This window comes from Lontra canadensis, unplaced genomic scaffold, assembly GCF_010015895.1.
Source record: "Lontra canadensis isolate GAN:19392208 unplaced genomic scaffold, GSC_riverotter_1.0 scaffold8, whole genome shotgun sequence".
In the NCBI taxonomy this organism is placed as follows: domain Eukaryota; kingdom Metazoa; phylum Chordata; class Mammalia; order Carnivora; family Mustelidae; genus Lontra; species Lontra canadensis.
The window spans coordinates 4464085-4489397 of record NW_022631002.1 but is presented as its reverse complement, the minus strand read 5'-3'; the positions used below and the strand labels follow the sequence as shown (position 1 = coordinate 4489397).

Here is a 25313-nt window from a genome sequence, read left to right as displayed (position 1 = left end):
CCCAAGTCCTGGGAGGCCTCGGGCCCGGGGGTTCACGACACGGACTGGCGGAACTCCGCGGAGCCAGGTCGCTCCGCTGCGGGTTCCGGCACGACACAAGGGCACAGTCCTGCTCTCCAGAGCCTGGGCGATGGGGGCCCAGCCCTGCCCCGTGCTGACTTAGCCTCCAGGTCAGAGGCCGCCAAGGAAACAAAGGTTTGGGATCAGGACGTGCTAGAGCTCCCCTCCCAGCAGCCGAAGTCCGAGGGCACGTGGACCCTTCGCTGCACACCTGTAAGAGAGCTATTCCAACGAGACTCGAGACTTCCATTATTTCAAGTCCTGTTCTGGAACCTCTTTAACGTCCCCACTCCGTTTCCCTGTCCTGGGAGCAGACAGGTCAGACACAGGAATCCCAAGGGACCAGGAAAGAGAGAGGTCCTCAGCCAGGGCAACAGTGCGTCGGTGGGGCCTGGTGGGAGTTCTGGGGCCACGGAGGCGCCCGGAGCGGCCAGCCTGGGACATGGGGACGAGAGGACAGTTGTCACTGCCACGTGGGGCTGCTGAGAGCTGGAAGGCCCCTGCTCCCTCCCCCCTTGGGTCCTGCCACCTCCTGACAGGGGTGGATGCTGGCCCTTAAGGCACACCCAGTGACCCACAAGGTGGGCTTGCGGGAAACGTAAAAGGCAAGTTCCGACCCCAGCTACGTACCTCCCAGCAGCACGTCCCTGCAGCCAGCCTCCCTGAGCCCCCGTTTTCTCATCTGTGAAGTGGGGGAAGACCCTTCCTTGAGGATCAGAACTGCTACTCCTGAGAGTGGCATGTAACGGGGTCCTGCCCACAGCATCCACAAGCACCCCCAAAGCCAGTGCTGCTCCCATCAGCTCCGCGGTTTTACAAAGATTCTCGGGGCTGAGGCTCCTTGGGGTACAGCTGAGGAACCCCACGAGCTGGGCGTGTTACACTTCTGCCACACGTCCTGCCCGCTGGCCCGAGCACAGTGCCCAGACTGTAGCATCTCTGCTGACGGCAGCTTGAGCTCGCGGAGCCTCAGTGGATTCTGAGTAGGTGGGAACAGGCTCCGGGGAGAGCAGATTTCAACCCTGAAAGGTACCAGAGCGCCCACTGAATTTACACTTCACGGCCAGGCACGCAGAAACCATCTCCCTCAATGCCGCCTGTGCCATCCTGGGATCGGCAGAGCTCCCGGCGGGGGGCATGTAAACAGAGGGCAAGCAACTCACCAGAGGTCACACAGCAAGCTAAGGGCACCACTTACATCCCAACCCAGAGCTACCTGTCCCCAGCCCAGTGCCCAAGCCCCTGTGCCACTCAGCACAGACACATGGGAACAGCTCTAGGCTGGGTCATTAAGACGTCGATCAGGTTCCTCAGTCAAAGACGGTTACTCTAGGAGCTGGCCAGCCCATTCCTAGGTCTACCCCACGCCCCCAGACGACTAAGGAGATACATGTGAGCTCCGAAGGCCGTCAGCGGGTGGACAGACCACATGGGCTCCGGCCACACCAGGGAGTCTCATTCAGCCACAGAAAGGAACACAGTATGGACCCCTGCACATCACAAATAACCCGGGAAAACACAAAGCCACATGCACGGGACCAGCCACGGAGGGATCTAGCGTGTGATCCCATTCACGCGGAACTGTGTCTAGAATAGTGTCGTCTATAGGCACAGAGAGGAGATTAGGGGTTTCCGGGCTGGGGTCCGAGGCAGGAGGGAGTGACGGGGTTTCCTGCTGGGGTGACAGGAGTGTTTGGGAACCAGGAGGAGGTGTCTACCCATCACTGCAGTAACTGAATCGTACACCGTAGGTTCCTTCGGTGTGACATCAAGCTGACCTCCCCGCCACCCCTCCCCAAACCCCCATCAGCTCACGTGTCCACATCGAGAAGGTCCCCCCACCTGCGTTCAGTGACCGATCCACGTTCTCACCGTGTCCAGTTCCACACCCGAGCCTCCCGTGGGGGGGGTGTGTGGAGGCCAGCCTGTGTGGAAGGTGGGGAGCTGCTCAGGCCCTGGTAGCACCTGGGGCTGGTGTCCTTGCCCAGCTATGGGGGCGCACCTGAGCCGGGGAAACACCGCTCCCAGAGCCCCCTGCCGCCCACGCCACCCGGAGCAGAACTCATCACCTGGGACACAAAACCTCCCTTGGCCACGTCTGCAGGATTATTTGAGACGTGTGTCTACCCTCATGCACAGCGGTCACCGTGGCCCGTGACAGGCCAGCCTCTGTGCCGACGGCGTTACGGGGAGGTCTCGGCGCACACTCCCCAGTAACCTGGGGTGGGAGAGGGGCCGTCCTTAGCTTGGTTTTAGAGGACAGCAAGGACGCAAACTGCGGACCACAAGGGAGAAGAGAGGCGGTGGCTGCTGACCTACAGAGAAAGGACACCGCGGCTGACAACGGCACAGCCGATGTTTGCCTGGGATGGCGACCTGAGGCCATGGGCTAGCCAAGGCTGCCACCGCTGCTCGACAGCAGGCAGGACGGGCTCAGATCTTTCCCACCCAGAGCCCACCCAAAGCCCTACGCGATGCCACCATGACCTTGAGGACACGGCTTCTGCCCTTCCTGCTGGCTGCTGGCAAAACCCGAGGGGGCCTCAGGTGGAGAAGGACCACCCCGAGGCAGCTCACCCCTCCACCGGGGAGACATCAGAGGGGAACACCCCGGCCAGCAGTTCTCTGCCGGGCATCCTGGAATGCCGACGGCTGAGCCGACGCGCCGTCCTACGAGAGCACGTCCTATTCCTGACCAAGATCAGGCTGAAAAGGACTGTCCCCTGTTGGGTGGGCAGCACCCTTCAAGGGTCCCACCCTCTCCCACTCGCCTCTCCCCCAGCATGGAGTACCAGTCTGCTGCCCCCCGACGTGCCGTCCTGCTTCGGGTGGGCCCTAGCACCCTACTTCCCTTTCTTCTCGGCTGCCAGGAAGCTCTGTGTTCACCTCCTCTCAACCTAGGTTTTCTGGAAATAAAGCGACCGTGGCTCAGGCCCCCTACCGCCGCTGTAGACGCACCATCACCTCTGAATCTCACGGGGAGCCCACCGGGCTGCTCAATGTGGCCACTGGGGAATCAGACTCCCCAGGCGGTTCATAAACTCCCCAGATCTGAGTGAGAAAACGGCAGGAGCCAGTGTTCAAAAGCAACATTCCGAGCCCAAAGCAAAGCCTCACGGTGCCCCCTTCGATGGCCCTGCCCTTTCCCTACCACACTCTGTCCTTCCTGGGGACTCCATGAACCCTGGAGGGCTTGAGCCTGGCCGCAGCATTTCTAGAAGCACGTGCGACAGAGGATCAAGGACTCCACTGGCTGGTGCCTGCGGGGGGCAGCTTTGCCGCAGCCCACGGCCTGGCTCTGAGGCCCTCATCTGGGGTGGGGGGCGGGGGGGGGCGCTGCGGCCACCGGACAGAGGGTATGGCAGGGTGTGGAGCTGGCCCCCCTCACTGGGTCAGAGGCTACACCCACGGCCAGGGCAGAGGAGGGCAGAGGGGAGCAGAGACTCTGCCGAGCCTCAGTGCCTCACCTGTAAAATGGACGAATTTGAAAACACAACTGAAGTCAAAAGAGCCAGACACGAAGGCCGCTCACAGAGTGTCCGGAAGCAGCAGGTCCACGGAGATGGCAGCCTCATGCTCCCCAGGGCCAGGCAGGGACTGCTGGTGGCACAGGTTTCTCTGGGGGGGATGAGATACACCGGAATTCGACACTGGCAACAGTGGTACGACCCCAGGCACCAGCTTCCACTGAACAGTACACTCCACGAGGCTGAACCTTATGGTGTGCGAGTTCTACCGCAAAAAAGTGAATGCAAGTAGGCGGTATGGAAAAAAAAAAAAAAAAATCCAGTTGTATCCCCACTAGCCACACGGGCAGGAACACATTACTCACCACCACCATCTCCCGGCTCCAGCACCGCTGCTTCCGGCCAACGTCCCAAGGCAGAGGAAAAGTGGCCCAGATCCAGTGAGAGCCCAGACACCCCAGGTCCCATGCAGGGTCAGTGCCAATGAGCACAGTGACAGGAGCAGCTGGGCCCCTGGCTGCCTCCCTACCCACCCTCTCCCCTACCTTGGGCCCAGGGCCGACCCCCAGGGCCCCTTGTCCCCAGCTGCAGGTGTAACCCTGACCCCAGGACTGGCTGGGGTTGGGAAGGAAGGATGGAGCCAACAGTCCACTGGGCTCCCAGGCTCTTCAGGTCCAGCCGGAAGGGAAAGGGGGCTCTCCTCGGGGTCCTCCCATCAGAGTGGGGGCCAAAGCTGAGGTCCCTGGGCCTCAGCCCCAACTTCTGGTCTGAACTGTATCCCCTGGAGATGGTGAGTGGAAGTCCCGACTCTGGGGACTTGTGACCGTGACTTCTTTGCAGCCCCTAAGTTAAGGGGAGGTCACCCTGCACTAGGGTGGTTCAGAGCCAGTGACTGGTGTCCTCGTCAGAGGAGGGAACTCTGGACAGACACGCAGGGCGGACACCATGTCCGGGGCGAGGAGCCGAGGCGAACGGGGTGTACCTACAGTCCAAGACATGCCCAGGATGGCCAGCAACAGCAGCGGCTAGAGGAGGCTGGAGGCGGGAGGGTTCGCCGAGAGCCCTCAGGGGGAGCACGGCCTTGCCCAAGCCTCGATCCCAGACCCCAGCCCCCGGGACTGCGGGGATGGATGGCTGCTGTCTGAGGCCCCCAGCACGTGGCCTTCTGTAAGGGGAGTCCCAGGACATCAATACACCCTCCTCGGCACCGCACCCGAAACCCTCCGAACCCACAGAAGCCCAAATGAGCACCCTCAGAAGACAGGACGCATCCGTTTCTGCAGCATCTTTATGATGGAAGGACAGGGGTGCCGCACCAGTGCCGCGTGGAGGCCGGGCCGAGCCCTCCCGCTCAGAAGAGTTCCAAGGCCGCAGCCACCGTGCTCTGCCCGAAGATGAAGGTGCCCACGAGCACGGAGACCACTCCCCACACCTCCAAGCAGCACCTGCCAGGTCAGTACACACACACGTCAACGCGCTCTTCCCTGGACCTCTGCACAGACAGGCCGAGCACTCGGCAGAAAGCTCACCACAGGAAGCCCGCCCAGTCACCAGTGCGGGGTGGGCGCGGGCGGACTCCACAGTATTCTCCCTCACCTGCCGGAGTGGGTTTCCAAAGCAACGGGGGATAATGGCCCCAGGCAATTAAAACCTCACACTGCAACTGTTAACTGATGACTCCATTCCTCCCTAGCGTTTTATCAAAGCCAACGAAATGGGGGAGGGAGATCCCTTTCCACTCCTTTCCCTTTGGGAGCAAGGAAAGGGGGGATGAAGACCCCCGGAAATGAAGGAGAAGCCACCCCAAAGTCACCCGCGATGGGGACAGTGGGTGGGGCACGAGGGCGCAAGAGGCAGGGGTGGTCGGCCCCAGTGACCCCTGAGGACACGTCTGCGAGCTTCATCATGTACCAGCCAACACTGCATCGACAAGGAGCCAGGATTCCCAGGAATAGGAGGGCTGCCAGAGACGTTTCTGGCCCCATCAACAAAGGCCCCAGGAGCCGCTGGCACGGAAAGACTGTCCAGCGGAGCAGCCACGAACGCCCCCGCGTCGGAAGCGGAGAGCGTGGTCGACGTGCCCGGAGCCCGGGGCTCGTCGAGCAGCTTGGAGGGATCAGAAGGCCCCGCAGCAGCGCCAGGATTCAAAGTAGCTTCAAAGCTCCCCAGTCAAAACCGTTGTGAGCTGGGACCAAGGCACGAAACAGAAGCAGCAAGACCTCAAAGACCACTGAGGGGCCCCAATCAGGCCAGCCCCCAGCCCAAGTCAGGCTCAGAGACATCCAGAAAAGCTCTTCTCCAGCTGGAAGGGGACGAAGCCAGCCGGCTGCGGGGGGAAACCAAGCCCGGGCTTGAGGGGCCGGAGGCGAGGCGAGACAGAGATGCCGGCCGGCAGGTGGGACCAAGGCTGAAGCGTGGTCCCCAGAATTCATGTCCACCCCAAACCTGGAAATAGGGTCTTTGCAGACGTGATGAAGTTAAAAACCTGGAGAGGAGATCCCCTGGGACGGGGCTGGGCCCTCAACCCAGTGACAGGCGTCCATATGAGGGAGAGACACAAGAGATCTGAGGCAGAGACACACGGAGAGGCCGTGCGAGGCTGGAGGCCGAGACTGGGGTGATGCAGCCGCAAGCCAGGGACACCTGGAGCCACCGGGTGACGGCAGGAGACGCGGAGGGACAGAACAGGCTTCTAGAACTTTCAGAGGGAGCCTGGTGCTGCTTGCAGCGTGACTGAGGACTTCGGGCCTCCCGAGCGGGGCGAGAACAGGTTTCTGTTGCGGTGAGTGCCCCAGCAAACCTAACACAGCGTCTCTCGGCAAGCCTCGGCCCGTCTCCCTGCCCGTGGGTGGGACTAAGAGCCACACGGGCTCTGGCTAAGCTGTGCTCCATCAGCGGCACGCGGCCTCTCTCTCGGTGGGGACAGCCTGGGCCCCTCAGAGGCGAGGACACGGTTCCAGTCCTATCACAGGCCACACAGGAGAAGGAGGACTTCCTGCTGGAACAAGGGACATCCCCAGTTCTCCTGTCTACCCCGCCGCAGCGAGCAGGGAGGAGGCACATGTGAGACCCAGACCAGGCGGGCCCAGCGGTAGTCTCAGCTCTGACCGGACGCGCCGTGCACCCTTGTCTGTAGGATGGACAACCTGGTATCCTAAGGAGCTGGGCGAGGGCCTGGCACTGAGGAGGTGTCCAGACAGGGCTGCTGCCTTGCTGAGGGAACGTGTACCCTCCTGCCCACACGGCCTGCGGAAGGCAGGGCTCCGGGCAGCAGGACCGGCCCAGGCCCCACGCTGCCGGGGGTCTGAGTGCAGGAGCAGGAAGCAGGCTCAGCTAGGGACCCCTCCGCCCACCTACAGCTCCCCGTGTGCACGATCCCTCTGAGTGGGAAGGAGGGCTGTGCCTAGACTGCTGGTGTGGGGGCCGGGGGCCGGCTCCTGGCACGGACACCTCCTCACTGTGTGGTGAAGTCGAGTCCCGGGGCCGGCGGTTGGCCCCTATGCAGGACAATGGGCCCGCCGGAGTCCCTGCCACGTTCCCGTTCTGCTCTCAGAGCCCTCAAGTGCCCACACTGCCACCCTTGTTTGGGGACACTTACTTGACACGTGGAGTCACGGGCTCGACGCCAACAGCACAAATGAGGCACAGGCCTGCCAAGGAGACACGGGCCACTGCAGCTCCACACGCCCAGGCCCAGAGCAGCCCTGAGCTCGAGAGCTCGGCCGGCACCCAGCCATCCTCTGGGACCCGGGACGCCAGCGAGGCCTGTGCCCAGCGTGGCCCCCCGGGCTCCCTCTGTTCCTGGCACAGCGAGCTGGCGGAGGGCCTGGTCCTGGGGGCCCGGCTCAGCGTCCCCCTCACACCTTGGCTGCTCTGAGCCTCTCTTTCAGACAGCAAGGACAGCCTGCCCTCCATGCCAGCCTCTCTGGGATGACCCGTCGGGGCCAGACTCCAGGCCGGACACTGGGACGCCTTCATCGCAGGCAGCTGCCCAGCAGATTTTTGTTTCTAAGAATTCTCCTGGGATCTGAAGCCAGACATTCTGCCTACAGCTCCCACGGCATCTCCCCCACTGAACCCGTCCTGGCTGGTCGTTCCCAGAAAGTGGGAAACAGCTGGAGCGAAAAGGCCCCCCCAGGACAAGGGCACCAAGCCCAACACACCAGATGTCTCAGACTCCTGGTAAGCACGGGGAGGCCAGCAGACCCACAGCGGCCCGCAGCGCCGGCCACATGCCCACGGCCCTCGCATCTGAAAGTGCTTCCCAGAGCCAGAGTTGCGTGGATCTGGGGTTCCTGCCTGAGGGCCAGCGGGTGCCCGGCACATCTGTTTCTCCGGGTGGGCCCTCCCCAGACTTCCCAGGCTGGGATCAGCCTCTGGCCACCTTGACTGGACCTTCACGCGCTCACACTGGGAAGGTTTTGTAAGAAACTGTGTTTGCCTCCCAGGTCAGGGACAAGGTAAGAAGATGCTTGCAGGATACCTTAGAACCATGTGGACGTCATGTAACTGCAAACATTTTTTAAAATTTAAGAGGAAACTCCACAGTGAGCGGCAGCAAGGGGAGAGTGGGCATTGCCGAGGGTGACGCAGACTGTGTCTCCCAGGAGGCCTCCAGGCCTCGGTCTTCCTGCCAGCAGGATGGGATGACAGCAGCACTCCCAGCAGGTGCGTCCATCGTCAGCCACGGAGATGTTCCATTCAAGGTGTATACAGTCCCCAGCCTATGTCAGGCTCAGTGACCTGAGCTGGGTGCCATCCTCCCTCTATGGGGTTCCCCCCCACCACCCAGCCCCTGAGCTCCAGTGCAGAGCAGAGCGGGTGGCCCACCTGGGAAGATGAAGATGAAGAAGGAACTGATGCCCCCGATGATGCCGATGATCTCGCTGAGGTCAGGCAGGAACAGGGCCATGGCCAGCGTCACGGCCACCCACAGCACGGTCAGCAGCGCCCGGACCCACGGCCCTGAGGGCTCCGCCAGGGCCCCGAGCCCACCTGCCAGGCAGCAGCTCCTCCTCCAGAAATCCTGCATCACCGACCTAGAGGCCACAGCAGCGCAGGGGCTCCAGCCCCACCCCCCACGGGGCCCCCTGGACCCCCTCCCGACTGCCCTGTACACCCAGCAGGCTCCCCGCTCCTCGTCAGCCACTGTTCTCCAAGGACTGCGCCAACCCTCACGTGGCTCGGTCCACGGCAGGCCGCCCCACAGAAGGACCAGGCGGGGTGCAGTCTTGGGGGGGGGCTGGGGCGCCAAACTCCGGTTGTGACCCCAGCTCCCTGCCTCCATGGTCTCTACAGAAGTTGCCCCAACACCCAAGCCCGCGTGGTGCTGGGCATGACCTGAACCCTGATAGAGGTTAGCGCCCTGCCCTGAGCGGAGCCCCCGCGGGCCGGGCCTCACCTCCCCAGGAAGAGCACGATGGGATAGACAGTCACGATGGAGACCCCGAAGAGAGCCCGGGCCACGATGATGACGACGTCGTTGCCAGGGTAGGACATCAAGATGTCAGCAGAAACGTCCGTCCCGAAGGTCAGGAAGCCATAAACCCCTGGGGGGCCGAGAGGGTGGAAGCCCAGAGAGCTGAGTGGGGAGACACCATGCCGGAGGCAGAGACTGGACGGAAGGCACGGCACGGGGCCCGCAGTCAGCGGCGCTGCACCAGCACGTCCAGGCAAGGCCGGCAGCCGCACTTGCTGCGAGTGTGGCCTCACACAGGAACCCAACCACTGTGCTGCACGCCTGACACCAACACAACCTCGTGTGTGCGTTTGACACAGAAAATATTCTTCCCGTCACATCTCCCCGCTCCACTCGGACACACGGACAGCGTCCAGCTCCTACCACCCTGAAGGAGCTCCCTGGGAGCGGACAGAAGGTTCTAGAAGGGTTCTGCGGTTTCGCAAGGCTTTCCTGTCCTCGGCCAACACAGAACTCCGCGCTCCTCAGTCAAAACTCCTGCTGCCCGACGGTTGCTTCTCCTTTTCCCAGCGTCCAGCGCCGGTGAGGGTCGCTCACGGAGGCGGCCGGCACTCAGAACCCCAATGACGCCTCATGAGCGGTCCGTCCCCCTCCTGCCTCTGCACCCGTTCTGACCCAGGGTGTCAACCATTCCGGAATCACACAGTTCCATGCCCCTCTCCCATCCTCACCCCTTGGCATCCTGGTCACCTGCCCTGTCCCGAGTCTGTCCCTTCTGGCTGAGCTGTGCCTGTGTTTGCTTCTCTCTGGGCCCTTTCCAGAAGGTCCCACAAATCTGCTGGCCTAGAGGTGGCTCTCCATCCCCAGGTCATGGGACCCCGACCCAGGGGACACAGACTAACAGTGACCACCCCCGCCGGGGAGGGGTCATCCAGCAAGTTTCTCAGGTGACCATGAGGCTCCAAGGAGCCCGAGACATCTGTGGCAGCCCACGGGCTTCCCGAGTCAGGGGTGCCAAAGCCAGAGGCAAGAAAGGGCCCCAGCGCTGGAGGAATGCGGCTGGTCGGAAGTCAGGCTGGGCCTGAGACCTGGGGTGTGCCGCGTGACCCTGGGCATGTCAGAGGCCTCCCTGAGCCACACTCTGTCACCTTTGGAGACCCTTCTGCCTGCAGCCCAGGTCTGTGAGCACCCAAATCACACAAGAGGGTTTTGTACACTGCTCTCCCTGGCTGTGAGGCAAGGATAACCAGCGTCACGGTCCGCCAGCAGGGGATGGGGGAGTGGGCAGTGTGTAAGAGCAAGGCCTCTGGGGACAGCCGGCCCCTGGGTCTGGCTCTTAGCTCTGCAGGTCTAGCTGGGGGATCCTGAACAAGCCACGGGAGCCCTCTGAGCCTCCGTTCCCTCGTCTAGGAAACGGGGACTTCCCTAAGGGGTTCGGGCTAAATGGGCCGAGGCTCCCACACGGCAGGGCCTGCTCCTGGCAGAGCACACTGAGCGCACGGCAAGGACTCCAGAAGCAGATGCCATTCGGGGTCTCCGGCCCCCTACCCAGCTCCGTGGTGCCCCGGCGGGCCTTACCTGTGAGCGAGTAGATGAGGCAGCAGGCCAGCAGGGACAGCACGGAGACCAGGGCCCAGCGGGAAAGGCTGTGGTGGCGCATGCTGCAGTAGACGGACACCGCGGCCTCGTGACACTGGAAGGCAGGGGCGGGGCTCAGGAGGGCGGGGCCGGCGGGACACAGAACCACCCAAACACTCCCGACAGTCGAAGGGCTGAGGAAATCCGTAGTCGCACGTGGAATATCACGCAGCACCGAAGAAGGAAGAACACAACCGTGTGCCCGCGCACAGGAGAGCCTCACAGCCGGGACGCTGCGCAAGACGCGGAAACGTGTTTCCATGGACGTAAAGTTACAAGCTAAGCCAGGGCAAGGGGTCTCGATGGCAGCACCACCGACATCTGAGGACGGTTCTGTGCACTGCAGGATGCTGGGCGGAGTCCTTGGCCTCGAGCCCCCTGGATGCCAGGAACACCCCAGTCCTGACAATCAGGTCTCTGGACGTTGCCAAAGGGGCTCTGGGGAACAGAACTGCTGTAGCTGGGAACCACCACTTTCGGTGACGAAGGGCAGAAGAGAGGGTGGAGGGTGCTAGTGAGTGGGGAAGGTCACGGGGGAGCTCTCAGGGGGACCGGCGATGCTCTAGATCCGCCTGGGCTGAGGCTCACGTGGGAGTACACATACCCGTGACCGATAAACTTCCCAGGGACTCTCTGACATCACGACAAGACTTAAGCACAAACCACCCGTAGCCAACATCAAGGAATTGGTTTAGTTGGGGCAGGTCCTGGGCAGTGGCATTTCACGAGCAGCCCGGGAAGCCCGGACTTGCATTCAGGGTTGAGAGGCACGGCTCTATCTCCATGCCCCCCTGGGCCCTCCAGGACTGTCACAGGCTCCTAGGACAGGGTTCCCACCATACGTCAGCCTCTTCACTCGCTTGTGATCAAAATCAAACATGCTGATCCCCTCCTCCTGCCCACTCTCCAGGCTCCGAGGAGCCATGCTTCCCTCACCCACTGGGCTCTGCTCACCTCCATTCCTCCTCACTGCCTCAGGGCCTTTGTTTGTGCTGGGTCCTCTACCTGGGATTCTCTCTTGGTCCAGCCAGCTCTCACCCACCCTTCCAGAAAGCGCTCCCCAGCAGGACCAAGATCCTCCCCGTGTCCCCGCCCCCCACGTGAGTGCGTTTGGGATTGCATGTTCAGCATCTTTGGCTACATGGAAACAAGGACCACATCTGCCTCACTTACGCCTCTGGGCTCAGGCCAAACATGGGGCCTGGTACAAAGCTCAGGAACACTCTGCGGGTGACTCATTTACCCACCCCATAACCCACCAGCAACCAGGAAGCCGCCAGCACTCCGATGTGGAACAGTCCCCCTCGTGCCAATCTGGGAAAGCACAGAAACCAGCCGGACGCAATCCCCTCCCCGCTGGAGCACACATTGGCGGGGGGGGGGGGTTCAAGGGGGGCACCCTGGGGCCCCCAGACTCCAGCTGCCATAACAGCACCCAGCCCAGCGTGAGCTCAAGCACACCTTCCCCCCCAGACCAGCCTCGGGACACGTGATCTTGGGCTTTCTGCCCCAGGCTCCCTGACCTCGCAGGAGTCCGCTGGCCACAAGCTGGTTCAGGAGGTTCCTCACAGGGAACCTCCACCAGGGGAACCCAGAAAACCTACGCTCCCACCTCCTGCACTCCTATGGCATTTCTGAGGGACATCCCACACGCTTTCCAGGATGGCCCAGTACCCGTGATGGGGGCCTCCCCAACGTGCCTTCCATCTCCCTGTCCCTGCTCCCAAGCCCACGGCAGCCGCAATCCCACAGGCTCTGCGGGACTGCACAGGATGCCACACCAGGGGTGGGGAGGGTCTCAGAGGCTCTGTGCCTAGAGGAGAAGCAGAGCACAGCGGTCAGGACAAGATGCCTGGCGGTGGCAGGACGCCACCCAGCCCTCCTTCCAGTTGTTCCCCGACTCCCAGGCCCTGTTCTGCCTGGTCTCGTGCAGGGAACTGAAGCACGTCCCATGAGGGAAGAGCTGCTAAGCCAGGACAGCGGCCGGGACAGTGTGTAGGATGGGGCTGGGCCAGGGCGGGCTCTCCGCTCTCCTGGTGACAGAAGGCCAGGCAGAGGAGCACAGACACGGAGAAGCAGAAAGGGGCACATGTCCACCCCCGAGGAACGGATTCACGAGCCGTGCTCGATCCGTCCAGCGGAGCACTCCGAGGGGGCTGGGAGCAGAGGCTGTAGCCCGACTGCCCCTACGCGGGCCCTCGGACTCTGTGCAGGCTGGACGCGGAGCGCCACTGCTCAGTGTGGGGGGAGGAGAGCTGTCTGACCAGGTCAGAGCTCCCTTCCCGCCACGCCCCTCCGCCTGGCTGCCCCTCAGCCTACCTCCTACCATCCCCACCTCCAGCTGCTCTGCCCCTACCCCCCAGGTCCCCGGAAGCTCCAAGCCCAGATGCTGGCAGCCCCACCCGCACCCCGACCCTGCAACGCACATCTTCTCCCAGCCCCCCATCGCTGCATCCCGTGTCCCTGGAAACCACAGCTCAGGCCCCGGTTGCTAGGAGAACTGGGTGAGGAGCCGAGGCAAAGGTGAGGGGGGCACCCTGTGTAAGCATCTGGAAGGCCGCCCCCGCAGCGCGAGCCTGCCACACCACATGGTGCCCGGGCACCGGAGGGAGGGATGCGAACCACAGCCAGACAGACCGCTGACAGCAAAATCATCGCTTCCATCTTTCAAAATATTGGATGCGCAAGAAGAAAAGTGAGAAATTCCTGAGAGCGGCTTGCTAAGCCCCAGAAGCGATCTATCGACGGATTTATGAGGAAGATAAATGGAAATGTTCCAGGACTTTTTTTTCCCCCAAACATGGTTCTCAAAGAAAAGGCAAGACGAAGGAGAGAAGCAGGAGCTGGCTGAGAGAGAAGCGGCCAGACCCCCTGCCCTTGCGCGCAGGATTCTACTCTGGGGTGGCTTTGTTGGCGCTGGGGAGGGAGGGGCTGTTTTTAGGAGGGAGGCACATCTTTCCTAAAATAAACACTCAATGAACGGAGTCCGCTGCCGCCCGCTGAGAGACTGGAAGACCCGAGAAGGACCAGAAGGCAGGGAGCAGGGCCGTGCCCTCCACCACACCCCTCCAGCACCGCGTGGGGAGCCTGGCTCGCCCCCTGCCACTCTCCCACCTCGCCTGAGACCCTCTGCTCTCCCGGGCTCATGGGGCCGACCTCTCCAGCTGCCCTCCCCTTCACCTGGCCGCCTCCCAGTGCTTCAAGGTCACTTTCAGGCATTGTTGCATGGAAAGGCGGTCTCTGAACCTGCCCCACGCAGGGCTACCTCTGAAGGCCCTCCGCCGGATTCCGCACACACAAGCCACCCTCCCTCCGTGACACCGGGTCCGAGATTCTGTCTATGCCCCGTGCACCCCACCCCGCGGCCACCGGGGTGCCGTCCAGCCCTCCCCGCTGCAAGCCTTCCGGGGCAGGATCGCCCTGCATGACGTGTGCTCTAGAAGCAGGCGGCTCTAGGTCTCCAGTCACGGCGCCAGTCCTGTGAGAATTCTACAGCGGATGGAACAAATTCTGGATCCCCACACCACCCCACACCCAACAAAAGTGCTGCTAGCGCTGGCGGGCCCAGGTTCCCAAGTTCAATGACAACGCATACTTCCCTGAGCCCAGATGCCCACCGACACGCACGGTCACCCAGAGAGACAGCCCGTCTCGTCCCCCGGCGAGGCCTTAACCTTTCCTGACAGGCCCACACTCTCGGGAGGGAGCAGGGCGTCGCCGGCAATGCCTCCACACGCCCGCAGACATTACCTGGAATCCGAAGCAGATGGTCGGGAAGACACTGAACGCGGAGGTCCAGGAGGAGGGCCTGCAAAGGGACGCGGACAGGTGTTCACCACAAAAAGCACAACTCGAAACAGGCTCAACTTGAGGAGGAGTTTTCAACGATCGCAGGAAAACGTACCTAAAGCCTAGGAGACAGATTCTTAATCACCAGGAAAATGAGGCGTGTTCAATGCTACACTTTCTAGGTCTACCTGCACTGACGTCTGCTCGCTTGCCATTCTCTGTGCACGCAGAACTCGGGCAGGACGGGGCTCGAAGGAATCCCCAACTTCTGCTGAGGCCGCCTGCTCCCACCAGGATTAGGGGCGGGGGCGCAGGCAGCACCCCTGGATCCAGCGGTGCAAGGACAGCCGGACCGCCACCCACGCTGCCTACGAGAGCGGAGGTGTGCACAAGGCAGCACCTCCAGGCCCAGCCCTCTCAGGGGTCCCCAGACAGGGGCCCCCCAGCTTCCTTTGAGAAGAAGCTCTGGGTGCCAGCTTCTGGCACCTTGTAGGACACAGAGGCACAAGCAACACCTGCTGGCCTTGGTCCCCCAGGAGCTCCTGCCCATTCCTCTCCTCCCCTCCTCAGAAGAACATTCTTCCCTGCCTCTCTCCCTCTCCCCTGGACCCAATCCCCCTGGGCCCTCACCCCCTTCTCCCGCCCTGATGGAGCTCGTCCCATCACCAGCAGCCTCCACGGCTAAATCCAATGGCAGGGCTCAGTCCCACGTGACCCAGCAGCAGGATCTGGCGGCAATCACCCTGGCCTTCTTGAAATTTTGTTCACTGACTTCTGAGGTGCACCTTCTAGCCTCCTCTATCCTGGGTTGAATAACATCTCCCCAGATTTACATCCCCTGGGAACCTCGCAACAAAGACTCATTTAGAGTTGGGTTTTGTACATGTAACTGGCTAAGCTTAGATGAGGTCCCACCGGAGCAAGGGGGTTCATCCACCGACTGGTGTCCTTACCAGAAGGGGAAACAGACAAGGGGAGAGGGTCCTGCGAGGACAGGGCCGGAGATGGGAGGGAGGTGCCCACGTGCCAAGGGAGGCCAAGGATGGCTGGGGCCACCAGAAACTGCAAGGGGCAGGAAGGAGCCCCCCAGAGGTGCTAGAGGGAGCAGGCCCGGCTGCACCTGGCCTCTGGACTTGGAGATTCCGAGGGGCATTCCTGCTCGGCCCAGCACTCCAGGAGGCCAACCCGACCTCCTGCTTCGCCTTCTCGCTGCCCTTCCACAGGCTCTGCCCTCTGACCTCCTGGTCCCGGACTGAGCGCCACCGGCTCAGGGGCACGTCTCACCTAGCCCAGTGGCCTTGAATGCCACCTCTGGGCCAACACTAACCACGTTTCCCTCTCCAGTCCAGACCCCTCTCTCCGACCTCCATACACATGGGTCCAACTGGCCACCTGACGCCTTCATTAGCGGTCTCAGAGCTGCCTCCAACGTAACATGTCCCCACGTGACCTCCTCCCCCAGCCACCTGCTCCTGTCTTCTCCAGCCCAGGAAATAGCACCCTTCCCAGAGCTCAAGCTCAAAGCTCAGAGGCGTCCTGCCCTCTTCTCTTCCTGATGTGCCACTTCGAATCCAGGGGCCAGGAGGGGCCCCATAATTCGTGAAGCCTGGTGCAAACTGCACGTGCTAGCCTCTTGTCGATCGGAGGCTCTCAGGGCAGCAAGAGCAGAACTTATGAAACCAAGTGCAGGGACCTTCTAGGCACAGGGCCCTGGTGACTGTCCTGGTCACATCCCCACAGCGCAGGCCCGGCCACAAGACCTGACTTCAAGCCCTGCTGTGCTCAAACTCCTGCAGGGGGCTTCCTGGCCCAAACCGAAGTCCTCACCACAGCGTGGCAGCCCCAAAGGACACCCCTCCGCCGAGTCCCGGCCTTACTAAGGCCAGTCCGGCCACGCCAGCCTGCACACACTCCTGTTCCCTCCGCCAGGAACCCAAGCCTCGCTGGCCAGCTCTGCTACCTCTATGCCGTGGGGGATGTCTGTCTGCAACAGCCCCGGGGCCCCAGGTGGGTGGGGCGTTCAGTGTGTGCATGTCCCTCCACCTATCCCTGGCCCTTACTTGGCCAGAGTCCATCCTGAAGGAGGGCAGGGGACTTGGCAGGGCTCTGCTGCATCAGAGACATGAAGGATTTCACAGGGAGCTGCGGAGACTCTGGGTCCCTCTTCCAAGGATCCAGGTGCAGCACCCCTGGGAGCCATGAGGCTACACCCCACCTCCCAAACTCACCTCGCTGTAGGGCGGGGCTCATGGACGAGGCCTGGGGGCCCGAGGTAGTACTGCACCATGATGACCAGGGCCAGGTAGCAGGCGGCCAGGGAGCCTAGGATGCTGATAGAGGCGTGGCGTCAGGGGCCTCGGTGCTGGGCCCACCAGCCCTGCCAGCTGGAGCCTGGGCTCCCGCACGGAGTGGGGGCCGAGTGCCAGCTCTGCCCACGCTAGCAAGGTGCTGGGCCAAGTCCTCGCTGCTATCAGCTTTGCTTTCCTCTCTGTGCCATGGGGACGGGGGAAGACGGCTGCTTCTCGGTTCTAGTTCCAAAGTGACACGTCTATCGTCACGCACAGCAGGCAAGGGCAGCCTGTGCACTCAGACGAACTCTTCTGCCGGACTCTATCTTCTCAAGCGTGTACATAAAGCCTCAGAGCGTCAGATGGAAACAGAAGTGTGTCTGGGGTCTCTCCGTTCTTAACCAAAGAACAAGAGCTCGGCCGCAGGTCACGTCCGCAGCGACAGCGTTCTCGTTCTTCTGTTTTCCACCACGCGTACACTTTACCTGTGCACTTTTCCAGCCCTTTTCTCTCGTCCAAATGGCGGGACCGAGGCTGCCAGCTCCCCTAACCCCAGGCAGAAAGAAGCCCCCCCAGACCCCTGCCCGCCAGGAAATGTCTGCAGGCCCGTACCTCGTGTATTTCTGGAACCCGATCTCCCGCGGGGCAGACAGCGGCAGGATGACGAGTGCGGAGAGCAGGGGCAGGGTGAAGCGCTGCTCGGTGTACCAGGGCTGCACGGCCGGCGGGGCACTGGGCAGCAGGAAGCCGCACACTGGCGGGCAGGGGGACAGGGCCCGCTAAGAGCGCTGCACGCCCTCCACCAGTGGCTTCGGCCATGAGGCTCCCTGCTCCAGGTCTGGGCGGGCGTGGCCACGGACACTAAGTCGGCCTGCGAGCCTAAAGGGAGGGGATGGGGACCCCATCCCGTGCCACCACGCGGGAAGGAAGCCAGCCAAACACTGCCCTAAGTGCTGGGATCCAGCAACAAATCAAAGACAAAATGGCCGGCCCTCAAGCCAACCGGCCCTCGAGTTCTTGCGAACATGTTTTGGTTTGCGCAGAAGCCCAGTGGGTGTGTGGCGTGGGGGCCTGGAATGGCCTTCTGGACCCAGAACTGGGAGACCGAGCCAAGCGGCCCAAAGTGACCACTTTCTTGCACACCAGGGACTGGAGGAGAATTAGGGCAGGCTGAGCTGCCCCCGACAGCTCCATGTGGGCCAGCTGGGGGCACCCGGCTGCGCGGAGGGCTGGGCTAGAGGACCCCTGATGGGCCCACACTGGGGGCCTGCTGGAGTACCTGGGCTCCACTGGGCCTCCCTGCAACCGCAGGGTCTCTCCACAAGAACCCTCCAGCGGTCTAGACTGGGGCAGCCAGGGGCTCCCCAAGACCCAGTGGAAACTGCCCGTCCTCAAACGCTAGGTCTGGAACTGGCCACATCCCATCGGCCACACTACTGCGCCGAGGTGTCTGGGAGCCCACTCCGAGTTAAGAGCGAGGGGACAGACTCCCCCCACCCTACCCCACCCCCAGTGCCCACCAACCACTGGTGTCCCGTGGCCCACTTGGGGCTGCTTTCTCTGCTGGACTGTCACCCTCCTTTGTGTGTCACCAAATGCTCAGTAAAGCCCGCCATGCAGAGAAACGAAGGGCTCCTCAGAACAGCTTGCTTCTACTGAACCACGGCAAGGGCAGAGTCCTGCCCTGAGGTCGCGCCACACCGGCTCCAAGGCCGGACAGCGAAGCAGGCATCCCAAGCCACAGACACCACGGCCATGCACCACCCAGAGGGCATGTGGCCTGGGAAGGGGCGCAAGTCCCACCCACCACCTGGAACGCCTCATCCAGGAACCCAGCTCTGACATCTGGGTCCCTGAGCCTTCATTCTCTAGAACATTCCTCGAGGACTTTCAGCACCTGTCACTTAACATCATTTGTACCCAGTGCACACAAAGCCACACCCAAGCACCCCCAAGCTCTAGTCAGCCCTCCTCCCAAGAAGCCTGGGCTTGCCCACAGAGAGACCCAGCCCCAGACACCTCACCACCAGCACACTAGCAATGCCCTCGCGACCCCAGCCAATCTACCCGGGGCCGCAGTGGCCTGTATCCTGACCGGTGTGCTAACCCCTCCAGCTGCCCCGCTCCCGGGCCTCCAAATCCTCAGCCTCCAAATCCTCAGCGCGGCTCCGCACCAGACAACCAGAGGTGAGACCACGTGGGCCTCTAGCTGCTGCGACAGGGAGGGCGTTTTTGTGCTCATTTACCCACCGGGAGGCTCTGATTTACCAGCAGACGTGTGCTCTAGGCTGAGTACCTCCCGAGACATGGATCCCATGCATTTCCATAACCCAGCACCAGGGGCCTTCTCCTCTTCGGCTCCAGCAACAGTACCAACAGAACGGCAAAGTGAGAGCCCAAAATCCAACCGTATCAATGGTTAGGGTCCAACTAACAAAACCTCAGCACTAATCCAGATAAAGTCGGCCACCGTCAAGATGAGAAAAAAGCAAGACCCAACCACGCGGTGTCTGCAGGACACGCAATCGGCCTCCCAAGGTCCAGGAAGGCTCCCCGTGAACGGGCTGGGAGGAGAAAGAGGCCGGCCAACATTCATTGTAAGGAGCCCGGTGTGGCTACAGTCGGAGAAGGTCGCTGTGATGGCAGAGTATTACCAGACACAGAAAAAGGGTATTTCGTTGGGGCGCCTGGGTGGCTCAGTGGGTTAAAGCCTCTGCCTTTGGCTCAGGTCATGATCTCAGGGTCCTGGGATCGAGCCCCACATTGGGCTCTCTGCTCAGCAGGGAGCCTGCTTCCTCCTCTCTCTCTGCCTGCCTCTCTGCCTACTTGTGATCTCTGTCAAATAAATAAATAAAACCTTTAAAAAAAAAAAAAGGGCGGGGTATTTCGTGGTAACAGAGGGATGGCTCATGGGTGTGAGCCTGGTAACGGAGCTTCCAACACCAGGAGGCAAGAATGGACAGAATTAAAAAGGCAAATGGGGCGCATGGGTGGCCCCGTCCAGTACGTGTCTGACTCCTGATTTCGGCTCAGGTCACGTCTCAGGGTTGTGAGATGGAGCTCGCCACCCAGGCTTGAGAGTCTCTCTTTCCTCTCCCTGCCTCTCCCCCAACTCACGCTCTCTCTAAATAAATAAAATCTTTAAAAGGGCAAACAGACAAGCCTACAATCACAGCGGACTTTAACTGCCCTCTTCCAGGAACTGACAGAATGACGAGACTTGGAAAACAAACAAACAGTGAGGCTACGGAGGACTAGACCAAAGCCGTGGGCCACCTTGAGCCGCGTGTCCCTGAACACAGGGCCCAACAGTAGAAGGCATGGCCCTCGGGAGCGCATGGGGTGCCCACCGAGACGGACCGCGGGGCACCCAGCGCAAGCCTCCAACACTCAAGACGGAAGCCACGCGCAGTGTGTTCTCCCACAGGGCACACGAAGGCAGAAACCAAGAGAGCGTCCAGGAGACTCCCGAGGAACTGGACACTGAACCACAGGAGTCCAAGCCTCTCACGGGTCAAGGAAAAAACCACAGTGGACGTTAGCAAGTGTGCCAAGTGGAACGACAATGAGGAGAACCTAGCGGTACTTCGGGGGGCGGAGGACAGCTCCTGCGGTGTTCGCAGGGAAATGGCCGATGGGGGACGACACGCCAAAGGGGTCTGGGCTCAGTCTTGGAGGCCCCCGAATTCAGGGTGACACCAGACGCTCTCTTCAAAGGGGCTTCTCTGGAGCTGGCTCGGCTCCCCCCGCCATGCATGGGGTTGTCCCCGCCAAACGTCCAGCACAGCCCCTCTCGCTCCGTGACCCGCAGTGTGCCCATAACTACTACTCCGGGTCTCCCTCTGCCACGATGGGACAAGCCTAGGGGTGGCCTTGGCCACTGCTGCCCCCCCAGGGCCCTGCCCAGCACCTACATCCCGCTCATCAACTGGAAGCCCTGGGGAACCCCCCCAACTCCAATGCCAGTACTTACGCTTCTCCAGCTGGTCCCCAATCACCCTGAGGAAGGCCACGGAGATCATGAGCAGGTTGACAATGAAGCAGGCCTCACACAGCTTCCCAATGGTGGGGCCACACAGGTCTCCAACCACGCCCTGGTAGGTGGCCTGGCCGCTGACGGAAGCAGCGTAGCCCAGGATGATCAGCCCGCTGATGAGGAAGACCAGGGAGACCTGCGGGGTGGGACCAGGGGGCCCGGGTGCATCCCCAGCTTCCTGCCCAAGCCCGCTGTCCCTTGAACTCAGACGCCCCTCTCCACAGGGCCTGTCACCCACAGAGGCCACCTGCCGCCCAGCGACCTCTCCCCGACGGGCCACCAGGCCCTCCTCTGCCCTAAGACCGGAGCTACGGAGCAGGAACAGCCGTGTCCTCTCTGGCAGTATGTAAGTCTCATGCTTCCTAGTCCCAGTTGAGCAAAAGAGGCACCGGAAACCCCGAGAGTCTAAATCCCTCTCGTAAAATTCCATGGGTTGCAGGTCACAAATACGTATCATTGGCCAAGATCCAACAAAATGCACGTGTGCCACCCATGCCCATCCCGACAGAACATGCTACCATAGCCTGGAGCTTTCTCCTGCCCCTTCCCATACTGTTCTGCTCTGTCCCATCCCAGAAGCCTGGCTTCTGCCAGCTGGAGCGACGAGCACGAGATGCCCCAGCCTCCTGGGGGCAGCAGCAGCTCACCCCTGTTTCTGAGTGCGACTTCATCGCCTGCATAGAACACGATCGGTCCATGCAGGCCCTGAGGACAGGCTTCGGGGTGGTTCTCCCTCCTGGGCTACTGGGAAAGAGGCCACCTAGAGGATGTAGCCTTCGTTCTCCTGGACACACACCCAGGAGGGCTGCTGGATCCCAGAGGACGTGTGGGTCTAACTCCGCAAAAATGTGCCAAACTGTTCTCCACCGCGGTGCTGCTGCTGGGTCCCCATCCGCCCATCCCCACCCCCACCCCCAGAGAGGCACACAGGCCCCGCTCGCTCCAGTTTAAGGCTACCTGTCCCCAAGCGGGACTGGTTTCCACGTTCCCAGGAAGGAGAGCAATGCAGGAGTTGGGAGACACAGCTGGAGGGAAGCTGGAGTGTCTGTCTTCAGACACTGTTCATGCCACGGGACAAGCAGCAGGACTCCCGAGAAAGGAGGCCATAGGACGGTGTGGCAGAGATTGGAGGGACGTGCCCCCTCTCCCCCTCACCCCCGCCGCCACTGCTGGAAGAGGCAGGAAGACGGGGCATGGCCCTGCCCACACCGGATCTAGACTTTTGGTGTCTGGGACCCTGAGAAAGAATTTCTTTTGTTTTAAGCCCCGTTTATGGTCCTGTGGTTGGTCCAACGGCCTGAGGACACAGATATTTACGAGTGTCCACGTCTCCCGGGGTCCTCAGTCTTCTTTACCCACCACACTCTGAGCCCCACGAGGGCGGGGACTGTCCGTTCTGCCTATTGTTTAGCCCCAGAAACACGCCCAGCAAGTGGCCGGCACTTGGAAGGGGGGGTCGGTGGGGTCAGACGGAGCCTCTGCCCGTGAGCGCCTCTCTGCCAAGCAGCGAGGGACTGCTTGCATGTGGGACAGGGCACCCCGCAACGGTGACCTGAGCCTCCACACGGCGGGACAGCAGAGCCCTTACCCTGCGCCCAGGCCTGCCTCCCTGAGGCCCCCAAGAGGGTCCAGGTTCGTTACATTTCATGAAAGCTCCAGGGCTGACCCGTATCTAGAGACCTAGAACCTCGCGCCATAAGCTCTTAGCCGTGGGGTGTCCAAACGCTCATGAGGGGAGACGACGGCTCACTGGCCAGGAAAAGTGGGGGAGGCTGCTGCCTGGAGGTGGGCGTGGGGGACCACCAGCCTCATTCCTTACTTGTTGGGACTTTGCATTTACTCGCGCTCGACATCCCCTCAGGTCTCGGACTCCGGTCTGCTCAGGCATCTTTAGACCATCCCGCCCCAAGTGCGAGTCACCAGCAGGAGCCCTGGCCCCTGGGAGCGCCTCCGAAACGCACACCCTCCGGCCCCCCCAGACCTGCCCAATCGACACCTCCAGCTCAGCGAGGCGCCCGGCAGACGGCACAGAGCGTGATGAGGGGGACCCCGCGGCCCTGCTCACAGGGCACTGGCCACAACCGTCCTGACGCCCCGCTTCACTCTTCTCCCTACGGCCGGACGTCAGCCCTCTTCATCATTCTGAAGGTGGTCTTTCGCCGTCACACGTCCGAACACAGCAGGTTTCCCCTCACAGGCACCTGGACGTGCTCTCCCGTCTCTGCTGGGGCTCCACTTACCACCACCTCCGCCCGGAGGCCTTCTGACCACTGTGCGCTGCGTCGTCCCACCCTCTGTCACATGACCCTTCGAGCAAGACCACTGCCCCACACGGTATTATTTCCCTTCCTGCATCGCTCTGTGTCCCCTCTTAGAACGAGCTTCCAGGGGACAGAGCCTGCACGGCTGCAGGGAGCCCACAGCAGGACAGGCCCTCGGCCGGCGCCGGGGATGGCACAGGTTACCCGACACGGGGCAGGACTGAGCGCTTTCCAGAAGGACTTCAGAGGCCCCGCGGCCGTTATCAGCTGGTTGCCGTAAAGAAGCACGTGGGATAACGTCTGTGGGAGAGCTTACCACGAGACTCTCGGCGCTCGCTGTCAGCTCAGGGCGGGGTGGGGGGGTTGTCCTTGCAAATAAAATGAAGCTGTGCTATTAGCAGCCCTTCTCCATGACGGACGTTCAGCCCCCGGCTTTGTGGGGAAGGAGTTCGGGCTGGATCTCCGCTACACGGCAGCGGCCCGGGCCTGGCGGCATGCGGGTGTGAGGGGCTCACAGCATCCTACGTGTGACCCGACTGCACGCGGGGTCCCTCTTCCATTACCGAGCTGCACCCAGCAGGGGAGCGCCACCGACGCGCCAGGTGAGGCTGTAGACATGGCGCCTTACAGCCGCCTGGCGGCTCCACTCGCTGCAGGTGCCGGAGAGCACCCGGCTTCCCACGGCCTCCACCTCCCCACCCGCAGCAGACTAGGGGCCTTCTCCCCCGGGGCCTGCGGCAGGATGATCCCCTCCCCAAGCAGCAGAGAGAAGGGCCAGCCTCAAAGGTGTCGGATTCTAGGCCAGCGCTCCAGAAGCCATGCCAAGGATCCCGGCTGGCTCACTCCCCGGGAGAACCCCCAAAATGCCTGCAGGGGCTTACCAGCTCCACCAGGAAGGCAGGGGTCACCCCGCCTGCCTTGTAGAAGGCCCAGGGGAAGTTGAGCAGGCCGGCCCCCAGCGCAGACTTTAGGAGGATAAAGACGGCGCCCAGCGAGGACAGAGTGGGGCTGGCGGCCGTGGGAACTGGCTTCTCCGGGAGGCCTGGGCGGCTGCCTGTGGCTCCCTCCATGGCTAGAAGCAGCAGCGGGGTGGGGAGAGAGGCAGTCTTCACACTGCCCTCCCAGCGGTGACACGTCCTGCGCCCCAAACCAGTTAGAGCGATGCATCTGCCCCCATGTCCCCATGCCACGGTCTACCTCATGCTGCCCCGTTAAGTTACCTGTTCCCTGGCTGGCCCCACGGCCTTGGTCCTCACCCCTCCTGCCCTCGACTGCCCAGCCTTCATCATCACTCGGGCCCTCCCACCAAAGCCCAAGAGCAGCCCCAGCCCTCGCCCTGCTCTGCCAGCCTCCACTCCTCCCTGCCCGCCCCAGCCCCTCACTCTTACCCCCAAACCCAGACTTCAAGGCCACATGGTCCTCAGCCATCACGGACAGAGCTCAGGCTTGCTCCGGCAGTACAGCTGCATTTCCTGGGCCCTGCGGATGGAAGAAGAAAGATTCTAGCTCTGCCAAGGGATGGTAAACCAATCAGTAATTAAGGGAGCCTTAGAAAGCATGTGTTGGGGTCACATCCCCACCCCTACGGGCACAAGGACGAGAGGTCAGAGCCATCTGTCCCAAGAGCTTGCAGCTTCTGAGACTCCCAGCCTGAGGAGGGGTCTTAAGACTCCCTCCCCTCCCTCACTGGGGTGAAGGCCCCTCCCAGGAGGCGGGTCTTTTCTGGTGGCCTGAGGGTCACAGGGAGTGCGGCCCAGTGCGCTCAAGGGGCAGGCCTGCACCTCGTCTCCCCCACTGTCTCCGCCACTGACCTGGGCACAGGGTCCCTCTCCAGGCCCCCCAGTCTGAGGAAGTGGGACCAGGGAGAGCCTGGAGCTCAGTGTCTGCACTTGCTAGGAGCGTGTGATCTCTCCGAGCCTAGTTTCCCATCTGCGAAGGGGTGTCTGCCCACCTTGCCGCTCGCAGTGGGCTGAGAGTCTGCTGTGGACTCAAGCGCGTGCAAAGGCCCCGGGCAGCCAGCAGGTGCTTCCTTGAGATACCCCTGAAACGACCATGCACACGCATCACCTGCAGTCTCGTTAAAGGCAGTCTAATTCTCGGTACCTCAGGAGGAGCCAAGATCCCTCATGACTCACAGGCTCTGGGGGGTGGAGCAGGCGCTGTGGTCCGGGGCAGACACTGTGTCTCCGACATGAGACCCTGTCAGCGAAGATGGCAGACAGAGCACAGAAAACTGTACATTCTGGAAAACGCAGGTCCACAAACGTCACACCTCAAATTCCAATGTTAACCAGCTCGTTCCTGCCACCCAGCTTCAAGTCCCCCTGAGGGCATGTTATGACACCGACGGAGGAC

General features: G+C 62.0%; 1 protein-coding gene and 1 long non-coding RNA gene across 2 annotated transcripts; both read right to left on the bottom strand.

The window, feature by feature from the left end:
• Positions 1-765: 765 nt before the first annotated feature.
• On the bottom strand, positions 766-4560 carry LOC116865601. Its single transcript, XR_004382239.1, has 4 exons — positions 3893-4560; positions 3528-3678; positions 1903-1985; positions 766-1082 (listed from the first exon to the last, which is right to left on the bottom strand). It is a non-coding gene; the product is annotated as an uncharacterized LOC116865601 (long non-coding RNA).
• Positions 4561-4586: 26 nt separating this feature from the next.
• Positions 4587-24437, bottom strand: SLC38A8 (solute carrier family 38 member 8). The gene is made up of 11 exons (XM_032853858.1): positions 24347-24437; positions 23840-24030; positions 20635-20833; positions 17274-17415; positions 16602-16703; positions 14335-14392; positions 10525-10639; positions 8929-9076; positions 8358-8566; positions 7126-7177; positions 4587-4972 (listed from the first exon to the last, which is right to left on the bottom strand). Exons 1-11 carry the CDS (start codon positions 24384-24386, stop codon positions 4879-4881), a joined length of 1350 nt encoding a protein of 449 aa, XP_032709749.1. The 5' UTR covers positions 24387-24437; the 3' UTR covers positions 4587-4878.
• Between the last annotated feature and the right edge of the window lie 876 nt (positions 24438-25313).

What these genes read in the sequence shown, in the direction of transcription:
- SLC38A8 (XM_032853858.1), bottom strand. Translation starts at nt 24,386, where the DNA reads ATGGCTGAGGACCATGTGGCCTTGAAGTCTGGGTTTGGGG. An exon ending in CTTGAAGTCTGGGTTTGGGG is followed by an intron (nt 24,031 to 24,346) that starts GTAAGAGTGAGG and finishes TGCTGCTTCTAG; the next exon opens with CCATGGAGGGAGCCACAGGC. An exon ending in TGGGGACCAGCTGGAGAAGC is followed by an intron (nt 17,416 to 20,634) that starts GTAAGTACTGGC and finishes CCTGCCCGCCAG; the next exon opens with TGTGCGGCTTCCTGCTGCCC.